Raw genomic sequence first — 26652 nt, 5'->3', positions numbered from 1 at the left:
CGGCTTCTCCAGCTGCAGGAGGGCAGGAGCCGTTCCCCTCGCAGTGCTGGATCCTCCATGGGCTGGATGTACCCGGTCTGTGTGCCCCCAGGCCCACGTATGGGACTTGGGAACTTGGCCGTGAAGGAGCAGTGGTAGTGTTAATAGGAATTCATTCCTCCACCGCCAAATTTGCAGACCTGCGGGAGCCCTTGGGCTGAATGACATGGTGGCACGGCCGTGCTTGCACAGCCCTGCTGTGTGCCTGAGCGTTGAGTCTTCAGCATCATGTTCATTTGCAGATGACCGAGAAGATGGGGGAACATTGAAGGAACCCAGCCGGTTAAGCAAACGGGCAATGTGGTGGCAGCTGACGTTGAGTGTTGATGGGGGTGGAGGAATACCTGCCAGAGGGAGGAGAATAATTCACTGTCTGTACAAAGGATAGCATTGCAAAATAACTGTGTAAATGCAGGAAGTGGCTCTAGACATTGTTTTGAATAGGTTGGTGAATCTTGCTTTTTGGTGTGCCGCAATGTGTAAGGAATTGACTGAAGAGTAACATGTAAATACAGGATATGAGATTAGCTGGAAAGTTGTGCATTATAATTCATAGAATTATAAAACCAGGAGGGTGAGCACGATCCTTTCCTGGATGTCCTGCGTGTAACAGACTCCAGTTCTCCAGCTCATGTCTAATTTCTGGATGCAAATTACTGGGGCTTGCTGATTTCAAAATGTTTATAATGGTCTCCTGAGTGATTGCTGTAATAGAAAATACTTTGTCACTATTATACTGTATGCGTTGTCTGGTCCATCCCTTTGCTGCCCGTATGCCATTTTCCATGGGTGAGGGTTATTAGGGCATAGTACTCTTGTACCCATGTTGGGTAGAGTTGTCGGAAGCCAGTCCCAACCCTGCCTCTAGATTGGTTGCATGAGTGAGAGTTGTAGGGGAATTTCCATGAGCTCTGCCTTTCCATGAACTTTATTGCTTGTTATGCCACAGAAATCTCACGGTGTGTCTATACTACAGTTTGAGAAATAGAAGATCTGTCCCTAAATAAACTTAATTGCTTATTTCTGTCATCCTGGGAGCTAAAAATTCCTAGTTTGGGAAGTCCTGCTCAATTACTCTGTTAGGTTGGCTTGTAAGTTTCCTTTTTGAGGAAGCTCCTTGTATCTTCAATAAGTCAAAGGCTTTTTTAGTCCAACCTTGATAGTCCCCCTGGCTATTGTCTAGGCAGCCAGGCAGGCAGTGAAGGAGACAGCCAGCTAGCAGTTAAAAGGCAGAGAAAAAGGGTTGTTGATTTCATGAGTGAAATAAGTGGAACACAAATGCTGCCAACCATGATCTTTTCTTTGAAAAGTGAAGAAACTTAATAGAAAAATATTTCTACTGGGTACACATTTTCTTATAAATTAGAATGAAGTCTGTATTGCCTAAAACCTTAACTTGCTATAAAAATAAGTAGTTGTCTTGAAGTGCTCTCCAAACAGTAATACCATGGGACAGTGAGTGGGACAGATAGATTTCCTCCCCTAAGCTGATAAAGTAGCAGTTCTTCTCGGGGCATGGACAGTCTGGCCCCTTGGTATTACAGTTTTTGTCTGCTGAACAACTGGTCTTCACAGCCTGTGGGAACTAGTGATGTCGGAGAAATTCTTCAAATTGAGTTGCTGATATTTGTTAGTTTCTACAGCCTCTTATATAGTTGTTTGACCTTTTCTCATGGTCCTTCCTGTTGGCTCTTCATATCACACTGTCACATTCAAAGTGAGAGAGCTTCTCTTGCCTCTGAGTGTTTTATTTTGATGTCATAAACTGAGACTTCATTGTCTTAAGCGATGTGCAGTTTTGAGGGACTTGTTGGAGGTGCAGCGACTGATGTTGCTTGTTTTTGATTTGCCTAGTGGCTTTAAACTTTAGTCTGGACGCTGCTGGAAGATGTAAAGATGATTGCACGTATGATGGTTCATCCATCTGACTGCGCGTGCAGGACTAGAGTTGCCCTGATATAGAGAACCTTGAGGCAAAAGCCTGGAGGTAACTGCCTGGGGACAGGCTTGTGCAATGAACAGTTGTCCCTGGAAGAAATGACCCTGGAATGGAGCTGAGGATAAAGTTTCCCAGGTTTAAGGAGTTGTCATGTGCTGCAATTCTTGGGTCTCCCAGGCTGTGACAGCAGGCTGGTGCACTTTGCCCAAGCTGGAGTTTGTTTTACGTTGCTTTTTAAACTTGGCTATCCTGGATCATTTTGTAAATGTACAGACATGCGGGCACATGGTTGCAGTGGCTCAGGCTAGAAGCTTGGGGGCACTAGAGCAGCTCTCCCATCCTTTGGACGGTGCTGAGCTGAGGAGGGCATGGCCAGACCCTGGCAGGATGCTCTGATTAGGGAGCGGTCTCCCTCCATGACCAGCCCAGCAGGGAATTAATAACACAGTGTTTATTAGTCTGAAGGGGGCAATTGCACAAATTAGTGATGATACTTTGGAGCAGGTGTGGGCAAAATGGTGGATCTGGCTCATTGTTTGACTCCATTTCCCAGCAGCCCCTGCCTACACTGCTGCAGCCCGCTTGCAATAGCAGTGGGGTCATGACAGCTTGGGACCAGGGTTTCCATGGAGATCAGCCCTAGCAGCACTGGCAGGGCATGTGGCTGTGCGGGGAGCTGCTCCGGAGCCAGGGCTGGGATCTTGCAGTGGTGACAGCCTGGTCTGGAGTTGGGGCAGAGCCGTGATCCGCTGCCTGCACACCCCTGCCCGGGGCATGCGGGCAGCCAGTGGATCGCAGTTTTGCTCTGGCTCCAGACCACGCTGTCACTGCTGCAAGATCCCAGCCCTGACCCCGGAGCAGCTCCCCACTCAGCTGAGACGTGTACCCTGCCAGCGCCGCTGGGGACAGTCTCCATGGAAACCCTGGCCCCGGTGCTGTCACAGCCCTGCTGCTGCAGGGGTCTCCACGGAAATTAGTAACAGTGACATGGGCAGAGGTTGCTGGGAAATAGTTTACTACAGGCCTCACCAGGCCTGTGACCTGGACTTTTCCTGTCCCTGTTTTGGAGCGGTGGAATGGGGAACTTATTCTTAGTAAGCAGAAAGTACTTGAGGGTGTTTCTTACTACCGACACTGCCTTGCCTTCCCAAGAATGATGACTGCTCAGTTGGGACCTTAGGCATCCCGTGAATGAAGGTTTTGGAAGTATTTTCTCTTTCCAACCACTAAACCCAAGCAACACTGAAGTATTTGCTTCACCTGGTTTTGATTAGGTGGTGGTCTTTTATGTAGGTGTGTATACTTTGTATATAGAAAAGCAGACAGGTGAAAAGCATCGTTGTTGAAAGCAGGGTGTGAGGCATTGCCAGATGATGTCATTTTAGATATTGAGGAAGAGGAGGGAGAGGGTAGGTCTTCTGGGGTGGCTGCAGCTTTTGGGTAAGAATGACACATGCTTTATTTTCACTTGCTCTGTTTTGCTGGAGAGAAATAATTGTAGCTATTTTTGTACTTCAGTCTACTTCAGCTGTGTTGTGTAAGACGCTGAGTAACAGGAAGACCTTATACTATGTCAGATTTCATTAAGTCATTAAACATCAGTTGTAAGCTATGAACTTTGCAATGAGACCCGTACTTTTTTTTAAACGAGTATATTGCTATTTCTGTACCCAGTAGGGAACATGTAGTGGTATATCTATGGCATGAGCTTACTAATAGGAACGTTTGTATAAGTATATCCATTATAGACCACATCTCTTCTCTCTTCCCCTACTCTCCCTGAAGTCTTATTCTAGCAAGTGTTTCTGTAGCTGAAAGTTTCATAGAGTCGGTAGGGATCTCTGTGGGCCATCTAGTCCGACCCCCCCTGCTCCTGGCAGGCAAGAAAAGAGTCACCAACCCTGGTGTCATGTGATCCCAGCCAGGTGCCTGTCCAGTCTCCTCTTGAAGACCCCCAAGGATGGGGTGAGCACCACCTCCCTTGGGAGCCTATTGCAGATTCTGGCAACCCTGACCATGAAGAACTTTTTCCCAATGTCCAGCCTAAACCTTCTTTCTAGAAAGTTATGGCCATTGTTCCTTGTCATTCCAGGGAGTGCCCTGGTGAAAAGATAGTCGCCTACTTCTTGTTGCTCTCCCCTTGTGAATTTGTATGCTGCCACAAGGTCCCCTCTCAGCCTTCCCTTGGAGGGCCTTCCCTTAGCCTTTCCTTGTAGGGCCTTCCCTGCAGGCCTCTAACCAGGCGAGTGGCTCTTCTTTGGACCCTCTCCAGGTTGTCCGCATCCTGCTTGAACTGCAGCATCCAGAACTGGACACAGTACTGCAGCTGTGGTCTGACCAGTGCTGCGTAGAGGGGGAGAATCACTTCCCTGGACCTGTTTGTGAAGTACCTATGGATGCATGACAAGGTGCGATTGGCTCTGCCAACTGCTTCATCGCACTGGCAACTCATGTTCATCCTGGAGTCAACAGCAACTCCAAGATCTTTTCTGCCTCAGTGGAGCTGAGAAGGTTGGCCCCCAGCCTGTAGCTATGATGGCAATTCTTCCTCCCTAGATACAGCACCTTGCACTTGTCCTTATTGAATTGCATCCTGTTGTTCTCTGCCCACTTCCCCAGCCTGTCTAGGTCAGCCTGGATCTGGTTCCTCCTCTCCAGGGTGTTAGCTGCACCCCATAATTTTGTGTCCGCGAATTTGGACAGGGTGCTTCCCACCCCCTCATCCGGATCACTGATGAAGATGTTGAACAGCACTGGCCCCAGAACTGAGCCCTGAGGGACTCCACTGCCCACATCTTTCCAGGTTGACACTGACCCGTCCACCACCACTCTGTGTGCAACCCTTGAGCCAATTTGCTACCCAGTCTACTGTGTAGTCATCCAAGGCAAATCCCCTCAGTTTATTTATAAGGATGGTATGGGACACCTTGTCAAAGGCCTTCTTGAAGTTGGAAGCAAACTTTTATTTTGAGAAGGATAGTTATTAATATTTCACCTACATGGTAATGTGTGTTTTTTGTTTTTGTTTTTTTTTCTGTTTTACTTATAAGCCTGTTATTTCAACGTGTTGTTGCTTGCATACTGTCATTGTTCTTATTCCCTAATATGACATGTTATGTATACTGCGTCTTTTGTCTCTGACTGACTGACCTCATCTACTATGACTGCTGAGGCTTTGTTGGAATGATATTGTAGCTATGATGCTCCAGGAAACATGTGGGAGGCAAAGATGTTTATTAGGGCTGATATCTTTTTATTAGATCAACGGAAGGTTTGGGAGAGACTTTAGATGAGCTTTCCAGCATAAAGTATTCCTCAGGTCACTAAGTCCAATATGATAGCACCCTTGGCTAGAGGAAAATAAGGTTAATTTTTTTAACAGGCATCTTTTTGGAGTGTCTTCATCTCCTTCCCCACCTCCCCCCTCAAGAAGTGGTGAATCAGAAAAAGGAAGGACCTTTTTTATTTATTAATGTCTACACACGCGCTCTAATGTGCATTAGCCTATTTTAATGAGTGTTAGAATATCGCTAAACAACCCTTGCTATTTAGTTAATGTGTATTAAAATAGGCTAATGCGCATTAACTAAAGAGCACAGTTTTAAGTGATGCTTAATGTGCATTAAGGCAGGCTAATGTGCATTTTCCTAGTACCTCAGAATAGAGTACTAGATTTTAATGCACATTAACTAAGTGCGTTAATGCACAGGGAGACACCTGACTCTGTGCGCGCACACTTTTTCCTTTAAAAAGCGTGCTTAGTTTGCTAATACAAGATTCCTATCTAAGCAGCTTTTATTTCCATGAAATTACCTTGTAGTATGTTACAGCTTTTGCTAATTGTTTAAGTTGGGTGTACATCTGTTAACAGCTTTCATTTGAAACCAAGAGTTCTAGTTTTTTGTACATCTGGTAACAGCTTTCTTATATGTGCCTCTTTGAAATGTAAGCAGTTGAAATATTTTTTGACTTCCCTTTACTACTGAGCAGCTTCTCAAGAATAACTTGTATTTGTATATTTTTAGAAATGTATCAGATTTGTGATGACTTTTCTTCTCTTTTTCTTTTTCTTTTTAGCATCCAACATGTGTATGGAGCTCAGCATCCACCTTTTGATCCACTATTGCATGGAACGTAAGTTAACGTAACATTAAAATGTCCTAAACAACTTGTGGGAGGCAAAGTTCTTTGGGTAGATATCATATCTTTTATTAGACCAACTGTGCAGTTGGAAAAAAGTTCTTCGCAGGCTTTCAGGCACAGTCACCCGCTAAACAACTTGTATCTTCTTTAGCCTCTCTCTACTTGATTTTTCTGATTCTTCTTCCTAGTTAATTTCAAATATTATTATTATTATTATTAATCATCTTCCCTTTCCACCTCTGACATCATGCTCTTCCCTTCTTCATTTCAGCTTCTATGCTTATGTTGATTTGGTCAGTTGCATCAAATGTGCTCAACTGATCTTTTATGATTTGCCTAACTCTGGATTGCACTAATCCACTGGTGCTCAACTCTTGAGCTAGTCTGTGGGCTGGATTCCATGTGTGGGGTCAGTGCACAGGTCAGTCCTGGGGTGCGATTTGACCATGGAGAAACACCATGTGCTGACTTGACCCAGTGTGCTAGTGGGTGGGGCTGTGTCATCCCACAGGTCTGGAAATTTGGCAGTGGGGGAACACACTGGCCCAAGCTGTGGCAATTAATGCTGCCATCACCTCCACTGCCAGCACTCCCCCACTGCCAAATTTCTAGATTCATGAGAAACCCTGTGGGCTGGATGACATGGCTCCATGGGCCAGATCTGGCCAGTGGGCCATAGCTTCAGCACTAGTAAGCTAATCTGTTTGCAGAGTGCCCTGTAAATGTACATTTGCATATTAAATGATTTTTTTATTAATTGCAGTTGAAAAAAAACAATCTGGTTTTAAGCAAGCTTAACTTAACCCCACTGTAATCAAGCCAACCCCTATGGGTCAGCAAAACCTTCCACATTTGATTCGTAGAGATTTGTGGTTGGTTTAAAATCCTGAGACTTTTTAACCTCCTTGTTGGATGCTCATGTGTAGTGCCACTGTCACAGGCAAGATATCAGATAAAATAATTGAAGTGATTTGTAAATCTTGCGCAATTTAAGTTAAAAAAAAAATTAAATATTGACTGCAGTATTTAGTGATGTATGCTTTGTTTTGCTTGGTTTGAGACAGTTGTACAAATGTTTGCATATTTGTACCAACTTTAAGCTTGACTTACCTGAAATGGAATAGATTTCAACTTGTTCTTTTGGTCATTTAAAGTAGAAGTATTTCAGGATTCTGCATATGCTTTAAGTCTTTCAACTATAAACAAAAAAAAATATTTTGTTTAAACTTTTTAGTATTAGGGTGCAGAAAAGTATACAGAGAGAAGGATTTTAAGTACTTTGATAAAGGAGATATATACTATACAAAGGTTATTTTTATTTCCTTTTCCTACAGCATTCTTTCAAAGCTCTAGGCTTCCACACTATCTAAAAACACACAATGTTTAATACAAACTTAATATAAATAATTCTAGCAGCAGAAATTGAGCTTTTTGTTTGTAAGGCAGGAAACTATTTTTTATTGTATTTCAAAGACATATCTTACTTAAATTCATAGTTGAGTAAAGGGTCTGGTGACCAGCATGCATTTTTTTTCACTTTTTACTCCCTTCTTCTGCTTAGATCTGGAAAATAACCCAGAGGACATCAATAGGTTCTCTTTTTTTTGTGCTACAGCTAATGCTTAAGATGTTCACAGCAACTTTATGTTCATGCATGTAAAGCACTATATATGCTATTATGTACAAAGGAACTTTGGAAAACAATTTTTTTCTTGCCTTGTTGTGACTCTTAAATTATTCTGCAAAGTGTGAACTAACTTGATTAAAGAGCTGGAGAGTAAGGGTAGCTCCCTGCAACTGTGTGCACCTTTGGGGGTTGCGTAGGGGGCATGTGCTTCTCTTCTTCCCACCCCTCCTCAGTTTATGTGTGGTGCTATAGCGGGCTTCCCACTGAGGGCTTGGGGCCAGGGGCTGCACTAGCCTTTTCTGGGGGTGGGGGAGGGGTGTGTGGTTCTGGGCCAGGGCTGAGCTCGTAGCAGGCAGGGAAGGGCTGGGATGGGGCAGACTCAGCTGTACAGGGTGGGAAGCGGTGGCAGTGGTGCTGGGAAAGGTGGCTATGGGAGGGCTACAGGGAATTGTTGAGGGGTGGGCTATAGCCCCCCCCAACCTCCCCCTAGCTTTGCCCCTGCTCAGGGTACTCTGCTCTGCTGCCTTTCCCTTGAGAGTCCTGTTGCACCAAGCAGGGCGGTTCTTGAGGTAGGGCAGGGGGAGCTTGGGGGTCTATAGCCATTCCAAAACTTCCTGTAACCCCCCCTGTAGCCACCCCTCCTGAAGCTGCCGTTGCCTGCCCTATGCAGCTGAGCCTGCCTCATCCCTACCCCGCCCCTGAGCCTGGTCGAGCCCCACCCCCTGGCCGGAAGAGGCGGGTGCAGGCTCTGACCCTGAGCCCACAGCAGCCAGTCCGCCCTCACCCTGTGCACAAGTCCAGGGAGGGGAGGGCACGTGCCTCCCCCAGGGGTTTATGCAGCAGCTCTGTCCCAGCCCTGGGGTCCTATTCATTGACTTGGCTGGGCAGCCCCTGCCCTGCTCCCTCCCCCACTGTTGGGGCCTACCCCCCCCTCCCCCAGCAGACTTATCAGCAAGATGCTGCTTTCCAATCTGCTGGGCTGCTTTCTGTAAATTGGCTGTTGGATCGGTATGGGCCAATATGGCTGGTTTAATAATCCATTATCAGTATTGGCCAAGAAAATCTTTATAGGTGCACCCCTACATTACTGAGCACATGCTGCTTTAGACTGTTTATTTCATAAAGCTTCCTTGTATATGGCTATAAGATGAGGGTCTTTCCCCCCATATTAATTGAGGGGCGGGGCTCATCTTGCATTTGAGTAAATACGGTAATAGAATAATTCTTTTGCTGCCAAGAACTTGGGAAGATGACATCAAGTCAGATTTTTTTTTTTTAACTCTTTGGATTCCTATTTGAAAGTTTGGGTTTCTTGTGAATCAGGTTTGTACACCTAATGGTGCTAAGTCAGTGTGGTACACCACGGCACCCTGGAAAGGATCTCAAGGCGCCACAGGGTGCCATGGCACCATCACAAATATAAGGTGATGTATATGGTGTCAAAATAATGAATTGCCCACTAAGCAAGGTTTTTCTAAACCTACGCTAACATGAGCCATTCAATCTCTAGCCCCCCTGAGTAAATAGACAAATTTTGCAATGGAACTTGAATGTAACAGACTTCTTGGCCAAAGTATAGAGTGGGTTCCAGTTATGAGACTGGAGAACATCACATTGCCAGCTCATCTCTCAAACTAGGGAGTTCCAGTTCTGTGTCTCCGGTCACATCTGTAGCCCAGGGAAAGTTGTAGTCTCTCAAGCAGACAAAGTCCAAACTTTTAAAGCTTAGAAGCTCAGAAGTGTTGCTTTTTAAAAGAAATGTATCTTGAAATTAGAGGTATGCCGATATATCAATTGCATATTGGATCGGCACCAATAAAAGGAAATTAACAGTATTGGCTATTGGCCTTTTTTGGCTGGTTTAGCTGATAATGTTCACTGATAAGTATGATATGCCTTCTGGTTGGGGCCTCTGGATGCTGTGTGCATCTGTGCAGCCATGTGCATGCATGTGACTAGGAATGCAGCTGGGCAGCATGGAAAGCAGTGCCCTGCAGGTAAGTCTGTGAAGGGGAGGGGTGTTGGGGGCAGTTGAGGCCCCCACAGTGAAGGAGGGAGTGAGGCTGGGGTGGGGTCACTACCCAGCCAGGGCAGTGATTGGGACCTATGGTTGGAGCAGGGAGCAGAACGGAGCCATGGGTGGCTCGTCCAGGGGGCATAGGGGGGCGGCTCCCCACTGCTGTGTGCACCCCCCCGGGGGAGGCATTGGGGGGGCATGTGCCCACCAGATTTATGGGCAGGGCAGATGTGGGCTGCTTCGCTGTGGGCTCAGGGCTCTCCAGTCTGCTGCCTTTCCCTCAGGAGCCCTGCACCAGCCATGCACCCCCTGCCTGCCTGGCAGCAGTTGGGGTGGTGAGTTCTGCCCCCTCCCACCTCCCTCTGCTGCTGGGCAAATGGGGTGTGGGGCCCCTGGGGGCAAAGGCAGCAGGGTGGAGAGCCCCAAGCCTGCAGTGGGCAGCCCACATTTGCCCTTGCCCCCAGTCAGCTCTGCTCTGGTTAAAAGAGCTCATCCAATGAATTTTAGTTCAAGTGCCCCCATCACCATTTTTAGGCACCGGGATGCTTATTGCCTGGACAAGCCACCCATGGCTCTGTCCTGCTCCTTGCCCTGGCCCCAGGTCCCATTTGCTGTCCCTGCGACACACCCTTCCTCACCATGGGGGCCTCAATCTGCCCCCCATGCCCTTTTCCTTTCCCATGTCCCTTCCCCTCCACAGACTTACCTGCAGGGAGCTGTTCTCCATGCTGCCCAGCTGCATTCCTGTAAATCGATTATCAGATTGGTATTGGCCAATATGGCTGGTTAATCAGTAGCTATCAGTATTAGCCAAGAAAATCTTTAATGTTGCACCCCTACTTGAAACACTTATCCAGTTATGGAAGTATTTGTTTCATATGCTCCTGATAATCTTTTGCAATCTTGTAATCTCTTTGCCAGACAAATAGGAAAGAAAAGTTCTTAGTATTACTTGTTACAAATACTCGGTAGTTGCTATTTATAATAATAATCCCTGAACCAGGTAGGCTACTCTGCTTTACCTTCTAATAATAATTAAGTGTAACAGATATGTGGATATCTTCTCCTATAATATGTGTAATATAAACCCAGTTTACTTTTTTAAGCCCAGTAATAGCCTTCAAATGGGTAACTTGCATTCATGCTTGATTCCATCACGCATCTGTTCAAGTGAGAGAGCAGATGTTACCTCTGTACTGATAAAGCATTGCGGCATAATGCCTTCTGACTTTTAGGTGCTCCATATACATGTTACAGGAAGAGAGAGAGAGAAGGTGAACTTCACATGATGCTGCCTTTTAGAGAGAAGAAACAACTGTCTTATCAGAACATTATCTATACACTTTATGGAATGCTGAGTAAGAGTTATAATCAGCATTAAGCGTTATCTTCCTGAGCAGAGTCTGTAAGCAGTGAAGTCAGTGACCTATCTTCCAAAATGAAGTGGTTTGGCAGTTTCTACCACTGTTTGTTTTAGGACTTTCCTCATAACCTTTCCCTTCCAAGAATTGAATGCAGCCTTGTGAAAGATTATGTAATGAAGTATGTCCTATGCCTCTCATACTTCTGGGATAGTTAGTGACTTAATATCAGCTAAAAGCCTTAATGTTATGGAGAAGAAGTAGGAAGTCCTCCAAGTTCCTACTCAACTTCAGAAGTAGATGGCTTGGTTCTTATATACTTGCTATTTTTAATAGCAAAATTACCAAAATTCATCAAATTGAGAGAAACTCAAGTCAGCTGTCAAGTGAAGGCCACTACGCTTAATCAAGCTGACTTACATGATTCAAATCACTGAAGCTAGAAACTTCACACTTGCTTCTTTTTTGTAATTACTTAGACATAATTAATTACTAAGTGGTGCAAAAGTTAGGACAATTTAAAGTTATCAGTTTTCATATGATCTTTATCTACATGCATCTGTTAAGGAAGCCTCATTTCAGTGGAGCTTCTAAATGTCATAGACTTATAATGCAGGGGTTTGGGTTGTAGCCGTGTTGGTCTAAGGACATAGGCAGACAAGGTTCCTTGGGTGAATTTGATATCTTTTATTAGACCAACCCAAATAGTTGGAGAATAGTTATTAAGCAAGCTTTTGGGTTCAAAAACCCTTTGTCAGGCTAAGGAAGTTTCAACAGTTGGTGTGTGCTCTTCCTGGATGGAATGAAAAGTAAAGAAGCCAGGGGCTGGGCTGGGCTGGGGAGTCAGTTGCCAGGCAGATTATAATGTATCAAAAATCCAATGTCTATGATTTATAATGTCACTCTAGTTTAAGAAGTTTAAAAGTTCCTTTAGGCAAATATCTGTCCTTTTTACCAGAGACAGACTGAAAACTGAAGCCAGGTATAAATAGGTACTTAATATAACATTGAGGCTGAGAAATAACATGTTGAGCCATCAAAGCAAAAAAGTGACTATAAACATGGGAACAGACACTTCATTCTATTTTTCTTTTTTGTCCCTACAAGTCTAGTTCCTATAATTGTGTGTGTGTGTGTGTGTGTGTGTGTGTGTGTGTGTGTGTGTGAGAGAGAGAAGACAGTGCTGGGGTGGTGGAGGAGGAAAGTGAAGCCCCTTGTTATCAGTTCAGTTTTGAAACCTAATGTAAGCAAAAGTGTATAGTTGTTTTAGGACAGGTTGTGTTGGGAAGAGGAAAGAAGCTAGGTGGGGAAAAAAAACTAGCACAGAGGGGAACTAATAGGGGAGAGGTCCTCAGCAACAGCGCATTTTTTTTTCTTTTTTTTTTTTTTTTTACCTCTGCAACTTGTTCATTTAGGCTGCTTGCAGACATTTAAAAAAAAAAAAAAAAGCCCAAGAAAAAAACCCCTGCTTTACTGGAAGAAGCAGTACATTAGTTTGACCCTGCCCTGCAGTGTCTGTATAGATTGGGTGCTTCAGCGGGGCTTTTTGGCACATTTAGCTAAAGCTGGTTCAATCAGGTATTAGATAAGTGCCAAAAAAGCCTCACTAAAGTGCCCAATCTATACAGGAGTCAGGTGAGCTGACTCCAACTAATGCACTGCCTCTTCTGGACATGTGCTGGGCTCGGCACGGGCATGTGCTGAGTTTAATGTAAAGAACTGTGTTTTTGTTTGTTTGTTTGTTTTTTCTAACATCTGCAAGCAGCCTTAAGGTATCAGGAGTGTTGCATTAGAAAATCCTTGGTAGACAAGCCTTATAAAAGCTGCTGAGCCAAAAGCTACTGAAGATTCAATGACAGGTGGGAAAGATTTAAAACTGGATTCATTCTACCCTGCCGCTGGTTGGCCCATACAGAAGTGGCAGCTATTGCACCAAGTGTCTCTATACTTCTATTCTGGTGAAGAAAATCAGCTTCTTTGCTTGAGACCTGTTTCGGTTTTGGAAGGTTAACTTTTTTGGGGAAAATGTTGGTATGGTGTATGAATAAATATGGTAATTATCAATCGTATTTCCAAATTAAACAAGGATGTTCTCCTTAAGCCATTGTACTGATAGAAAAGTGAGGTGTTGCAAATGGGAAGATTGAATAATGCAAGAAGGAAACGGTCTTTTCCATAATAAGAGCAATGCACAAAGCTGCTAGCAAAGTTAACTGATTTTTTGGGGTTTTTTTGTTTTCAAGGTTTGTTTTTATTTGGGTTTTTTTTTCCTTTTGTATCAGTACAGAAGATCTCGGGGCATGATACTCTCGATTCACACCTTTTTAATTTTTTTTAGAATGTTGAACTTGCGTGAAGAACATGGCTACCGCAATCTATGTTTTTGTGTTGTAAAGTAAGAGTCCCTTTTCCAAGGGAATGGAGAGAACCTGTGCGCAAATGGGGAGAGAGATATTGCAGGACTGAAGACTGTTTTTTTTTTTATTCCTGTAACCTGCAAATTGTTTCTGAAGTTGATTCTGCTAATGTCTTCTGTTCTTGTCTTCCAGCCCCATTTTGTTACTAGGGTTTTTCACATGAAAATTGGATCCATTGCTTAATTAATATGCCCTGTGGCTGGTCTCTAGCTGATGGAGAAGCTGTGTCCTTTGAAGTAGAAGCTTCAGCAAACAGCTGAGTGCCTTGTCTTTAATTCAGCAACCCATTGCAAATCAAGTGGGCTATGAACCACCTGGATATGAATCATTCAGGTCCTAGTGTGTTCAGAACCAAAAATAACAGATGGGAAGTAGAAGGAAATAGCGGGACACTGTCGATTAGTATGATAGATGCTGGTCTCAGCACACTACTACCTGCTTAACTGTGGTCAACATTTGTTGTAAGCAGTATGGTAAAGAGATTTGGAGGGTGATAATAAAGTAGCTTTGTGGGGGGAGTTTTTCCCAAACATGAAGAGCAGCATGGGAGAAAACACAGATATGCTTGTTTGAAAATTTAGCAAGTGGGAGATTGAGGATGGCATCATGGGCCAATCGGGTAGGAATCAGAATTTCAGTAGTGAATGAGGGATGACAGGTAGGATGAGAACAGGTTGTGAAGAGCATTGAAAATGTCTTGTGCTAGTCTGGTTTTATCATCTCTTGTCAAGTATAATTTGACACCTGAACAGCAAGATATTTTTGAAGAAGGTAAGATATATAAAGCAGCACTGGCAAATGTTCAAAATAAAATTTCTGTTGTAAAGTACCACTAATAAACTAACAGCTTTCAGTCCTTTTGGAGCTGTGCATATAGCCTGTTGCATTTGATCTCTTCCTTTTCTTGCTTCTCCCCCTAGCCTTGGTAAGGAATCTGGTTCAATAACTAGGTAGCACAAAGTTCCTTTTCTTATAAGCTTGGGTTTTTGTTGTTTTTTGGTAACATGCTCAATTCTACAGTTCCTGTTATAGGAGAATTGCTGCTAAGATGGTGACACCTGTTATGTGGGGATGTGAATTAACAGCACAATTCATGTTGGCTAATGACTGATTAAAGGGTAATGTTGAAAGGAGAAGTAGTGGGTTAGAAGGATGCTTTTCAGGGATGAGACACAGGACTAATCTTTTTTAGTATTTTTGCTAGTAACATTGATGCAAAGTAATAATGTACAAATTAAACTTGCTGGTGACACAAAGTTAGGAGTCCTTAATACAGAGAGAGGCTGAAACATCTTGCAGGAAGAATTTGACTTCTGGGAGTGCAGTAGTAGAAATGGCATGACAATTACTAGTACAAGTATCAGGTCATACTTATGGAGACAAGAAACACAATTTTGGCTATAAACTTGGGAGGTCCTCAGTTGGAAATTACAGCAGGAGAAAAACCTGGGTGGGTTAGTTGACTGGTGTTGTTATAGTCGTTCCATATAAAGTGGCTGGGCAAAAAGGCAAATGTTCTTCTCGTATGTACTGGGCTGAGGTAATGTCGGTGCAGATCTGAGACGGCATGTCTCTGTGCAAGGCCCTGATGAGACCTCATTGGTTGCCCTCTTTCAAGGAAGATGCATTACAATTGGAACAGGTGCATAGGAAGAATACTAAGGGTCTTGTTATAGGTTACCTTTGCACTGTCATAAAGACACTTAAAATGGGCGCATTTACCCATTAAAGCAGGGGTGGGCTATTTGGGACTGTGGGCTACATGGGGAGTTTTGGGGAGCTGTTGCAGGCTGGGTCAGCACTCCTTCCCTCCCTTCCTGCAACAGCTCACCAACCCTCCCTATGTGGGGTGATGCTGAGGGGGTGGGGGGAGCTGGCATGGACAGCAGCTTTAGCAGGTTCAGCCTCCAGCTTGCCCTACCCTGAGGAGGGCCTTGGTCAGATGACCCAGTCCTTGGGGGGAACCTGCCGGCTGCATCTACAACTGATGCTGGTACCCACCTGGCACCACTTCTGGTGTGTTGGCCTGAAGTTGGTGTAAACTGCGGGGATGTCCTGTAGGTATGTGACGGTTGAGGGGAAGGAGGGGGAGAAGGGGGAGATAGAGGTGGCCCTGCCCAGCATGAGTGGCAGTGGCCAGTGCTGAGTGCTGGGCAAAAGCAGGACCTGATGGCAGGAGTGCGCACTGCTACCATGGCTCTTCTGGCTTGCAGCCACCCAGAGCCCATGCTGGGGCTGCCCTGTAGCTCCTTCCTGCTGCTACTGCCATGCTGTGGGCCTGGAGTGGCTTGGAGGTGGCTCAGGGCAGCGGTGTTGGGGAGGCGCCACAGGGTAACCCTGGCACGGGCTCCAGGCAGCAGCAGCCAGAAGGGCCCCAGCAGCGGCAAGCCAGTCTGCTGCCAGGTGAGTGCTAACTCAACTCCTGCCCCGGTGTGACATGCAGTGAGCCTGCTGGGTCTCGCCATTGTCCCGGTGTTAGTACTAACCCAACCTCTTTCTCTCTGCCCTCCCCCCACCATTTTCTCTTTTCACTCCTTTTTCTTTATTTCTCTTCCCTGTCCCTTCACTTTGAAATTTTCTTTTGTCCCCCAAGACTTTTCCAGCCCTAACTACTCTGGCTGTCACCTTTTGGCTGCAGAGGGAGGAAGTCACATGGTGGTTTCTCTGCCTCTGAGCTACATGCCACCTGCAGAGGGGGGATAGAGTCCGCACCCCGCTTCCCAGGCCCCCTAGTGGCAGGCCACAGTTATTTCATGTCAGACTTGCACTAAGTCTTAACCTATGAGTAGGGACCTGCTGAAATTGAGGAGGCAGGCAGCCGATTTCATGGGCTGATCATGAGGCTGGCCACCGTTTTTGCAGGATTATTGTGGTGGCGCCCTGGTGGCCCTGCTTCTTGCCACTGGTTGGCTAAAACGGTTGTCCTTCACACGGCCCCTGCCCCTTGCTGCTTGTTGGAGGAGAGGGGCAGGGCTGCATGATGGCCAGCCCTTTTAGCCAGTCAGCGATAAGAGGTTAGGGGCTGCCACCGTCTTGGCTGCTCCCCTTCATACTGATTGATCCATCTTCCCCTCTTGCTGGCTGAAGGGCTGGGCTGCAGTGGCTTTAGTACAGTTGACTCCCACTGAGCAGCCAGCATTTTATTAAAACATTTTATTTTTAGTAATTTTTTTGCTCATTTTACAGACAATGTCTGACTTCGCAGTTTCTACAGAATCGCAAATTGAGTAGATCCCTAACTATGACTGCTCTGAAACTGTTCCAACTTTATGATAACGTAACATTCCACAAATTTTAAAGTGTTTTAAAGATAATCTGTAGCAGCAGCCTAAGGTGATCAAGAGAATGGAGAAACCTAGCTTATGAGTGAAAAATGGAAAGCTTGGCTTGTTTGAGGTAGCAAAACAAAAGCTGAGAGAGGATATGATTGCTTTCTACAAATATAAAGGGGAAACATGCCAAAGAGGGAAAACAGTGATCTAAGTTAAACTGTCTTTTACTAAATGTTGGCAGAAGAATAAATGGGTGTTTATGGCTATACAAATTAAGGGGGCTCTTCATGTATCCTGCATAATTTATAATGTAATCCAGAAGTGGGAAACACAGTCTCTCTTTATCAACCAGGTTTTGACTTGTATTCCTTGCTGTCCTGTAAGGCTCAATGTTAATTCTTTTAAATTAACCAAAGTCAGTCTTCTGACTTAAATTTATTTATTTATTTATTTTTTTTGGAGGAGAGGTTTTCAGATTTATGAGGAGTAGATAGAGGCCCTCCCCTCCCGTTTATTCCAAGTTTCTTCTTTAATACTCTGTATGCAGGTAAACAAATAGCATTAAAATGCGTGTGTGTTTTTTAACAGCTTGATAAAACCAGGATCCAAGGCACCAACAACTCCAGTGAAACTGAAGAAAGTCAGTACCTTCCAAGAATTTGAAAGTAATACAAGCGATGCTTGGGATGTTGGGGATGATGATGATGAACTTTTAGCAATGGCAGCTGAAAATTTAAATACTGATGTGGTCATGGAAACAGCTCACAAAGTAATTCAGAATCACAGCAAGTTACAAGAGCAGCATAAACTTCAGGAGGAACAGATACAGGAAGAAAAATCAGTGCAAACTTCTGGACTTTCTTCAGCTGCCCATGGTGACAACAGGCTCGTCAAGTCAGTCAGTGAAAGTCATGCATCGTGCTCTGCAGGTATGTTAAGATATGAGAAGGATGCTGGCTGTAGGATGTAATGAGCCATCTGTAACCTTCCCTTTTGAGATTAAAAAGATAAATGTGATATTAATTTTGATATTTAGTACTGTAATAAAATGATGATGATGAATGCTGATTTCGTTATAGTGGCATGTCGCATGTCAAAAGCAAGGGAGAGGAAGGATAATAGAAGATTTCTTGTTTCAGCGTTTTAAACCACATAATTGCTTTTTAAGGGGGAAATGGGAACCTTTACTGTAGTAACCGAACCAAGTTTAACTGGGATCTGGTTTTAAAATGCTTGTTCTACTTTTGGTCATATTTTTCCTTAAAATGCAGATATAACATGTTTTAAAACTCCTGTACCTGTAGAAGGCCTTGGGTATCATCAAGAGGAAGGTAAAAGCCTGGTTTCCTCTGCCTCCTGTTTCCAATAATCCTTCCTTTTTCTAGCACTGCACTTTTGGTTAGGAGTTCAAAGCACATACATACTTTTAAAGTCTGTTAGTTATCTTTCTTGAAAAAAGTGTGTAACTATTTCCTTTTTCACAAAGTTGTTATGAGAAAAAAGTTGATATAGCTTTAGTAAAGCTTAGATACTGTATTTGAGAGGCGCTTGTAAACAGTAAAAATAAGCTGACCCTTTTGTTTCCAGTGTTTTGGTTTTTACTTTCTGTTGATCATAATATTTAAAAACCTGCCTGATTTAACTAGAGAAAATGAAGGTGGTGGTTGGTGTTAGGGGGAGGGGGGATATTTTTATGGTGAGGCAGTGCAGTCTTCTTTCCTTGAGTCTCTATTTCTTAAATAATAATGTTTGAATTAACTTTGGTGCTACTCATTCTCCACTCATTGAATTATAGAATTGTAGAAATTAAGGACTGGAAGGGACCTTGAAAGATTGAGTCCAACCCCTTTGCTCTGGGCAGGAATACTCCTGAGATCAAATGATCCCAGCATCTAGATGTCTGTCCAGTCTCCTCTTGAAGACTTCCCAAGGAGGTGATGCAGTACTCCAACCTTGGAAGTCTATTCCAGATTCTGGTCACCCTTACTGTAAAGAAGTTCTTCCTTGCATCCAATCTGAAACCATCCTCTAACAGTTTATGGCCATTGCTCCTTGTCCTCCCCTGGGGTGCCCTAGTGAATAGTTTCTCCCCAATATTCTCATGTTACATACTTAAAGACGGACACTAAGTCCCCCCTCAATCTTCTCTTCCCCAGGCTGAACTGTCTCCTTAGTCTTTCCTCAGAAGGTCTGTCCTCCAGGCCCTTAATCATTCTTGTGGCCGTTCTCTGGACCCTTTCAAGATTCTCCAAGTTCTTTTTTTTTAAGTATGGCTCCCAGAACTGGATACAGTACTCCAGCTGGGGTCTCACCAGTGCTGAGTGGAGGGGAAGTATCACTTCCTTAGCCCTGCTTGCGATGCATTGGCTAATGCATCCCAGTATGCTAGTAGCTCTGTTGACTACAGCATCACACTAGTGGCTCATATTCATCCTGTGATCAACCATAACCCCAAGGTCCCTTTTAGCCATTGTGCTGGCCAGGACATCTCCTAACCTATATTTATGTTGCTGGTTACTTCTCCCCAGATGAAGGACTCTGCACTTATCCTTATTGAACTGCATCCGGTTTCTCTCCATCCACTCTTCCAGCTTGTCCAGGTCTGTTTGTATTTGCATCCTATCCCCTAGCATGACCGTTTTTCCCCATAACTTATTATCGTCCACAAACTTGGCCAGCATTGTTTCCACATCCTCATCTAAATCGTTGAAAAAAAGATGTTGAACAGTGTGGGGCCAAGGACTAAACCCTGTGGGACCCCTGGCCACTTCCTGCCAAGATGATACGTACCTGTCCACTATGAGTCTTTGGGTTCAACCCCTTAGCCAGTTCCCAACCCATCTGACTGTGGACTCTGCCAGCTCACAATCCCCCTGTTTTTTATAAGAGCATTTTGTGAAGCCATATCAAAAGTCTTTTTAAAATCCAAGTAAATGACATCAATCATGCCTCCAACATCTCAGCAACTTGATCATAGAAGATGAGGTTGGTCAGACATGACCTGCCTGCAATTAAACCATGTTAGCTATCCTTCAGCATCATGCCTTCTACCAGTCTCTCTCAAATGGGCTTCTTGATAACTTTTTCCAAAATTTTACCCAGTGTCAAGGTCAAACTGATCAGCTTGTAGTTTCCCAGATCCTCCTCTCCCTTCTTAAAGATTGGCACCACATTGGCCCCTTTCCAGTCTTCTGAGACCTCTCTTGAGCACCATGAGTCTTCACATACCTTTGCCAATGGTCCCACAGTGACTCCAGCCAATTCCTTCAGCGCTCTTGGGTGTAGTGGTGTAGTCCATCTGGTCCTGCTGACTTGAAGACATTTGGCTGCTCTAAGTGCTCCCTCACCGGTTTGATACTGACCATTAGCTGGTAATCCCCCCCCTTTTTTTTTTGTCCAGTATCTGACCAGGCAGGCAATCAGCGTTTGCATGCAGGAACACTGATGCCAAGTGTTAATTAAAGAGTTCAGCTTTCTCCTGCCTGTTATCAGTTGTCCTGTCCTATTCTGCAAGGTCCCCACATTTTCCTTGGTCTTCCTCCTGCTCCATATAGACCTAAAGACGGACTTCTTATTGTCCTTGATTTCAGTCGCCAACCTGATCTCGCCCGCCACCTTTGCCTTCCTTATCCTCTCCCTACAAATACAGGCTATATTTGTGTATTCTTCCTTGGTGACTACTCCTTGTTTCTACTCTTTGTAAGCCTCCTTTTTCTTTTTTTTAAGCACTCCTTGACTCCTCTGGTAAGCCAAGACAACTTCCTGGCCCCTTTACCATCTTTCCTGCATACAGGAACGGACCTCTTCTGCGCTCTGAGGATTGCTCCATTGGGGAACAACCACCCTTCCTGAACTCCCTTCCCCTCCAGTCCCTTTTTCGCATTAGTCTCTCCCACTATTTTCCTAAGCTCACTGAAGTCTGCCTTCCTGAAATCAAGCACCTCTGCCCTACTGGCTGACTTCCCTGCCTTATGATGGATAATGAATTTTGTCATCTCATGATCACTCTCTCTTAGATTACCCTCAATCCTCATATCTCCCACTCCCACTGTCTCAATGTTGTCAGTAGCTTTTAGTAGCAAGATGCTTTAAAAATAAATGGCCCCACAAAATGTGAAATGGACTGTGACCTTTGAAGAAGTGCCAGCTCTGAACTGACATACTACTAAGTCCTGAAATACAGATGCAGGAAGAACTTTGCCTCTGTCTCTCTACTTAGCTTAAGAAACTACACGCAGTTAAGACTTGAAGGTTTGAAGTTTACTGGAGGAAATTTCTTCTAAAATTCCCATTCTATTTAAATATGATTGTAGGTGGATATTAAGTTACTGGTGACATGAATTGGCTTTCATTGAGTCTAAAATAATGGAGAATAACTTGTATTCCTTTTCTTTTGCTGTAGATGGTGCTAGTGAAAATTCTTCCATGCAGAGATCCCAGTCCCTTCCCCATGATTCCACAGTACTGCCGGTGGGTGGAATGACAGACTATAGAATATCAACTACTCCTGCACTAACTGAAAGAGAAGCATCCCGATTAGACAAATTTAAGCAACTACTTGCTGGCCCAAACACAGATCTTGGTAAGTACTTTAAAAAACCCCAAAAAACAAAGCAAAACAAAAAGCTAAATGAAGTAAAACCTTAGGAATCTAATGAGGGAAGTGCTAATCATAATAGTTTTTAGTTTGACATGCCTAATTTCCTAATGGTGTAAGTGAGTACTAACTTTTTCAACTATTTCTAGGTTTGAACTGACTTGCATGGAATCATAGAAAATTGGGGTTGGAAAGGACCTCAGGAGGTCATCTTGTCCAACCCCCTGCTCAAAGTGGGACTATCCCCAGGCCTCTGTCTAGCCAGGTCTTCAAAAACTCCAAGGATGGAGATTCCACAACCATTTTGAGTAGCCTGTTCCAGTGCTTTACTACACTCTAGTGAGAGAATTTTTTCCCCTTATATCTAACCAAAAAATTTCCCTTGCTGCAACTTGTGGCAGAGCAATGGTCTCCATTGAGAACAGTCTACTTCCACCCTCTTTCTGATTACCCTTCAGGTAGCTGAAGGCTGTTATTAAATCCTCCTTCAGTCTTTTCTTCTCCAGACTAAATAAGCCGGGTTTCCTCAGCTTCTCCTCAGAAGTCGCATTCCCCAGCCTCCTAACCATTTTTGTTGCCTTCTGCTGGACTCTCTCCAATTTCTCCACAACCTTTCTGTAGCGGGGGGCCCAAAACTGGACAAAGGACTCCAGATGTGGCCTCACCAGTGCTGAATAGAGAGAAATAATCATTTCCCTCGATCTGCTGGTGACACTTCTACTAATGCAGTTCAGTATGCCGTTAACCTTCACAACAATGGCACACTGTTGGCTCATATTTAGCTCATTGTCTAGTGTAATCCCCAGGTCCTTTTTGCAGAGCTGCTACTTAGCCAGTCGGTCCCCAGCCTGTACTGGTGTATGGAAATGTTCCATTCTAAGTGCAGGACTTTGCTCTTGTCCTTATTGAACCTTGAGATTTTCTTTTGATCAAATTCTCCAATTGGTCTAGGTTGCTCTGAGTCCCAGCCCTATCCTTCAGTGCATCTACTCTTCCCCTTAGCTGCAAACAAAGTGTTATCTGCACCTTGGGGGGTGGGGGGGAACCTGTTCCAAACCCTCGGCATTTGGCTCGTATAGAAGTTTTTCCTTGTCTAGCCTGAAGTATATTTCAGTCAGTTTGTGCCCATTATTTCTTGTCCTCTCCTGGGGAGCCTCAGTAAATAGATGTTCGCCCTAAACCCTGATGTGCACCTCTGATATACTTATAGGCTGCCACCAAGTCCCTCCTGAGTCTTCTCTTTTCCAGGCTGAACAGTGCCAAGTCCTTCAGCCTCTCCTCATATATCTTGGTCTCCAGGCCTCTAATCTTTGGACTCTCTTGAGCTTCTCCACATCCTTGAAGGGAGGTGCCTAGAACTGGACGCATTATTCCCGTTGCAGTCTCACCAAGGCTGAGTAGAGTGGGAGGATGACATCCTTTGCCTTGCTCGAGATGCCATGGTGGATGCTTGCATACCACTGCCGAACCTGTAAGTGTGTTTGTAGATTACTTTTCCCCAGATGGAGCACTTTACATTTCTCTGTATTAAATAACATCAGGTTGAGGTCTGCCCACTTCACGAGCCTGTCCAGATTGGTCTGCATTGCCTGTCTGTCTTTGAGTGTGACCACACTCCCCCATAGTTTGGTGTCATCAGCGAACCTTGCCAGGTTGCTTATAATTCCTGAATCCAAATTGTTGATGAACATGTTGAAGAGCACTGGTCCGAGTACTGAACCCCTAGCGACGCCACTAGTCACCTTCTGCCATGATGACTCAGTTCCATCAGTCAGTACCCTTTGGGTCTTACCATGGAACCAATTACTTAGCCACCAGACCGTGAGGTAGTCGAGGCCACATTTTCCCTATTTGACCATGAGGACATGGTGGGAGACCAGGTCAAAGGCCTTATGGAAGTCCAAGTGTATGATCAATCTCATTTCCCCTATTCAGGTGGCGAGTTACCTCATCATAGAAGGAAATGAGGTTGGTCACGCATGACCTGCCCATAACGAAGCCATGTTGGCTATCAGAGATTTCAACCCTACTGGCTGATTTTTCCCTGACTTGCAGTGGATGGGGAAAGTGATTATCTCATGGTCACTGTCGCCCAGTTTCCCTTCAGTCCACAGGTTGCTCACTAGGTCATCCTCTTTTGCCAGAACCAAGTCTAGGAGTGCCTTGCCCCTGGTCGGCTCATAGACTTCCTGAGTTACATAGAGTTCCTCAATGCAAGTGAGGAAACTTTGTGAATGATCAGATCTAGGCGAGTGCTCATCCTACGAGATGTCTGGGTAGTTGAAGTCGCTCATGACCACCATGCTTCTAGAGTGTGCAGCCTCTGCCAGTTGTCTAGAGGATTCTTGGTCAAGCTGTTCTTCTTGGTTTGGAGGTGTGTAATAGACTCCTATGGTCAAATCCTCTTCTCCACGCTCTCCCTGTATCTTGACCCAGAGGGTCTCAAGTTGTCCTTCTTTGGTCCCAATCTTCACCTCAAAGTTGGTGTAATGTTCCTTTACATAGAGAGTGATTCCTCTGCCCTTCTTCCCAATACAATCCCTCCTATACGGGGCGTATTCCCCTATGCCTGTGGTTGAGTCATAGGTGGAGTCCCACCAGATCTCCATGACCCCTATAAGATTGTATTGCTGGGTGGTTAGTATGAGGGCCAGTTCCTCCTGCTTATTTCCTATGCTTCTGGTGCTAATGTACAGGCAACCAAGCTTGCTAATGGAGTCCCTTGGCTTTCTGGTGATCGGTGGAATAACCTGTCTGGCTGATGTAGGAGAAAGCTTCCTTTTGTTCCCTGGGATGCTGGTTTTGAGGTTGCCATTTCTCAGGCTTTTGTTAGTGGTTGATGGCCCATCCCCCGGCGATCTCAGTTTAAAGCCGTATCCAGGAGGTCTGCCATTCTGGCCAAGAAAAGTTTCTTCCCCTTTGATGTGAGATGGATGCCATCTCTTTCCACTACCGTCAGCTTCCTTTTTGTGTTTTTGCTCACTAAAGAGTTCCCTGCTAAGCCAAGCTGGCCTTCTGCCATACTTGCTAGTCTTCCTGGGCATGGAGATAGTGCAGGAAGAAACTCTCAATAAGGTTTCTTTAAAGCACAACATGCTTTCCTGGACTCCTTTCCCCCTCAAACTGGCCTTGCAGGGGATCCTGCCCATCAGTTCCCCAAGTGAATCAGAGTCTGCTTTTCTGAAGTCCAGGGTCCTTCCTCTGCTTCCTTCCTTGTGACTTGTGGTCACTGCTGTGCAAATTGCCATCCACGTCTACATTCCCCACTAATTTTTCCTTATTTGTGAGCACCAGGTCAAGAAGAGAATGGCCCTAGCTGGTCTCTCTAACATTGGCACCAGGAAGTTGTCTACAAAACTCTCCAGAAACTTCCTGGATTGCCTGTGCACTGCTGTATTGCCATCTCAGCAGAAGTTAAGGTGCATGAAATCCCCCATGAGAATTAGGGCCTGTGATTGGGGAAACTTGTGCTAGCTGTTTGAAGAAAATCTCATCCACTTCGTGCTCCTGGTCTGATGGTCTGTAGCAGACAGCCACCACAACATCACCCTTGTAGTTCTCCCTCTGATCCTAGCAGAGGGACTTTCAACCAGTTTCATGCTGGAGCTCTAGGCAATCATACGGCTCTTTTACATGAAGTGCAACTCCTTCTCTTCTCCCCTGCCTGTCCTTCCTGAATAATTCACATCCATCCATGACAGTGCTCCAGTCAAGTGAGCTATCCCACTAAGTTTCTGTTATTCCAGACGTATCTTAGTTTCCTGACTGAGGACTTTGTAAAAGAACTGTAGGATAGAGTTGGGTTTTGGGACTCGTTCATGTAATATGTGGTTTGCGTACATTGTTCGGATTCTGTGTGTCGTGATGGATTTTTTTGGTATTCATTGTCTTTCATGCAATCTTCACCTAACTACCCAAGTAACTTGCGAATGCAGAGTTTATGTTAGGAAGAACATTCTTAACCTCTTTCAATAGTGGGAAACCAAGCAAGAGGGAATTTTTGTTTAAAAAAAAATTACTGCAAGCAAGATAATTGGAGATTACAATTGGAGAGGCAGTTTGATTAAGTTGTTTTAAATATTATTATTCCTATCTTCTCTATGAGCATTCTTTATGAGCATTCCAGGATAGGTACTGGTATCTGCTTTACTGATACTAATAAATATACTGACAATGTGCTGTTCTCATACAATAATCTGGTACACCACATGGGAGGCACAACAGTGCACAAAAGGAACATTTCAGTTTACTGAAATTGTGGGAGGGAAATGTTTTTTTTAGAATTGCCAGGTCATCCTCAACTCCTGGAATTGGGGCTGGGTCGGGGAAGGGGGTAGGGAGGGAGGAAGGAAGAGATGCAGTGGCTGACTGCTTCCCAAAGGTCCCATCGTAAGTTGTGGCTGTTTACCTTGAGACTGGAAACTGAACCATAGTGTTCATTTTAACTGTCAAGATAGAAAAAAGAAGTCTAAAGAGATGAGAGAGAGAGATTATACAGCATCTGAAGAACCTGGTTTATATTGTGATAAAATTGGTAATAATAATGAAAGTCAGAATAGGAATTTCCCTGGAGTTGATCATCCCAGAGGATCATGTGCAACTCTTCTGGAAGGGAACGAAGATTGCCGAAGTGTGCAGTTCTTGAGTGCTCTGGCTTCCCTGATTCATGATCCCAACCTGCTGCTTCACCTCCATGGCCTTTGATATCAGCAGGAGCTGTGGGCAATTTTATTATCTCTTCTGAAAATTGGCTTCTTTTAATCTTTCTGCCTCCGATTTTTCCACTTACTGGATGGGGATAATAGCATACTTTACACACTTGTTTAGAGCTTAAGATCTTTGCTATGAGGGTGTTTTCTCCCTGTCAAGCAGTAGTACACTTGGTGCACTCTTTATTTTTAGTGTGTTCTGAGGATTAATGTTTGTTTATGAAGATGAAAGCACTAAATGTGAGCTGTGCACTGTTTTTAAGGCTTTCCAATAAAGAAATGTCCTCATCAGTCAGTCATGGCATTTGTATTTTTTTCTCTCATGCAGTAGTCTGCTGAATTTTATGGTGATACTTTGTGGGTATCTACAATTTTCAGAGTAATGTTACAAGTAGACCTATGTGAAGTGAACATTTAACAAATTATAGAACATCTATAAAGTGCACTTGTGAGTAAATTGTAAGGTGTCAGAATTAATGTTACGTTTCTTATTAGACTGCACAAGATAGGGCAAAAGTGATAGCTTCCCTC

The 26652-nt window shown here is 44.5% G+C and overlaps 1 protein-coding gene across 1 annotated transcript in view; it reads left to right on the top strand.

Annotated features, from left to right (window-relative positions):
• TBC1D22A (TBC1 domain family member 22A) overlaps positions 1 to 26652 on the top strand; it is a gene marked incomplete at its 3' end in the record, with an annotated part of 235047 nt that overhangs the window by 394 nt on the left and 208001 nt on the right. Inside the window, exons 2-4 of the mRNA XM_006033873.3 lie at positions 6056 to 6112; positions 17404 to 17744; positions 21218 to 21397. Coding sequence (XP_006033935.1) covers positions 6056 to 6112; positions 17404 to 17744; positions 21218 to 21397 — 578 coding nt within the window. The remainder of the gene's footprint in view (positions 1 to 6055; positions 6113 to 17403; positions 17745 to 21217; positions 21398 to 26652) is intronic.

The sequence above is a fragment of the Alligator sinensis genome, unplaced genomic scaffold (genome assembly GCF_000455745.1).
Source record: "Alligator sinensis unplaced genomic scaffold, ASM45574v1 scaffold1049_1, whole genome shotgun sequence".
Lineage (NCBI taxonomy): Eukaryota > Metazoa > Chordata > Crocodylia > Alligatoridae > Alligator > Alligator sinensis.
Note: the sequence above shows the minus strand (reverse complement) of the source record. Positions and strands in the feature narration are given on the sequence as shown.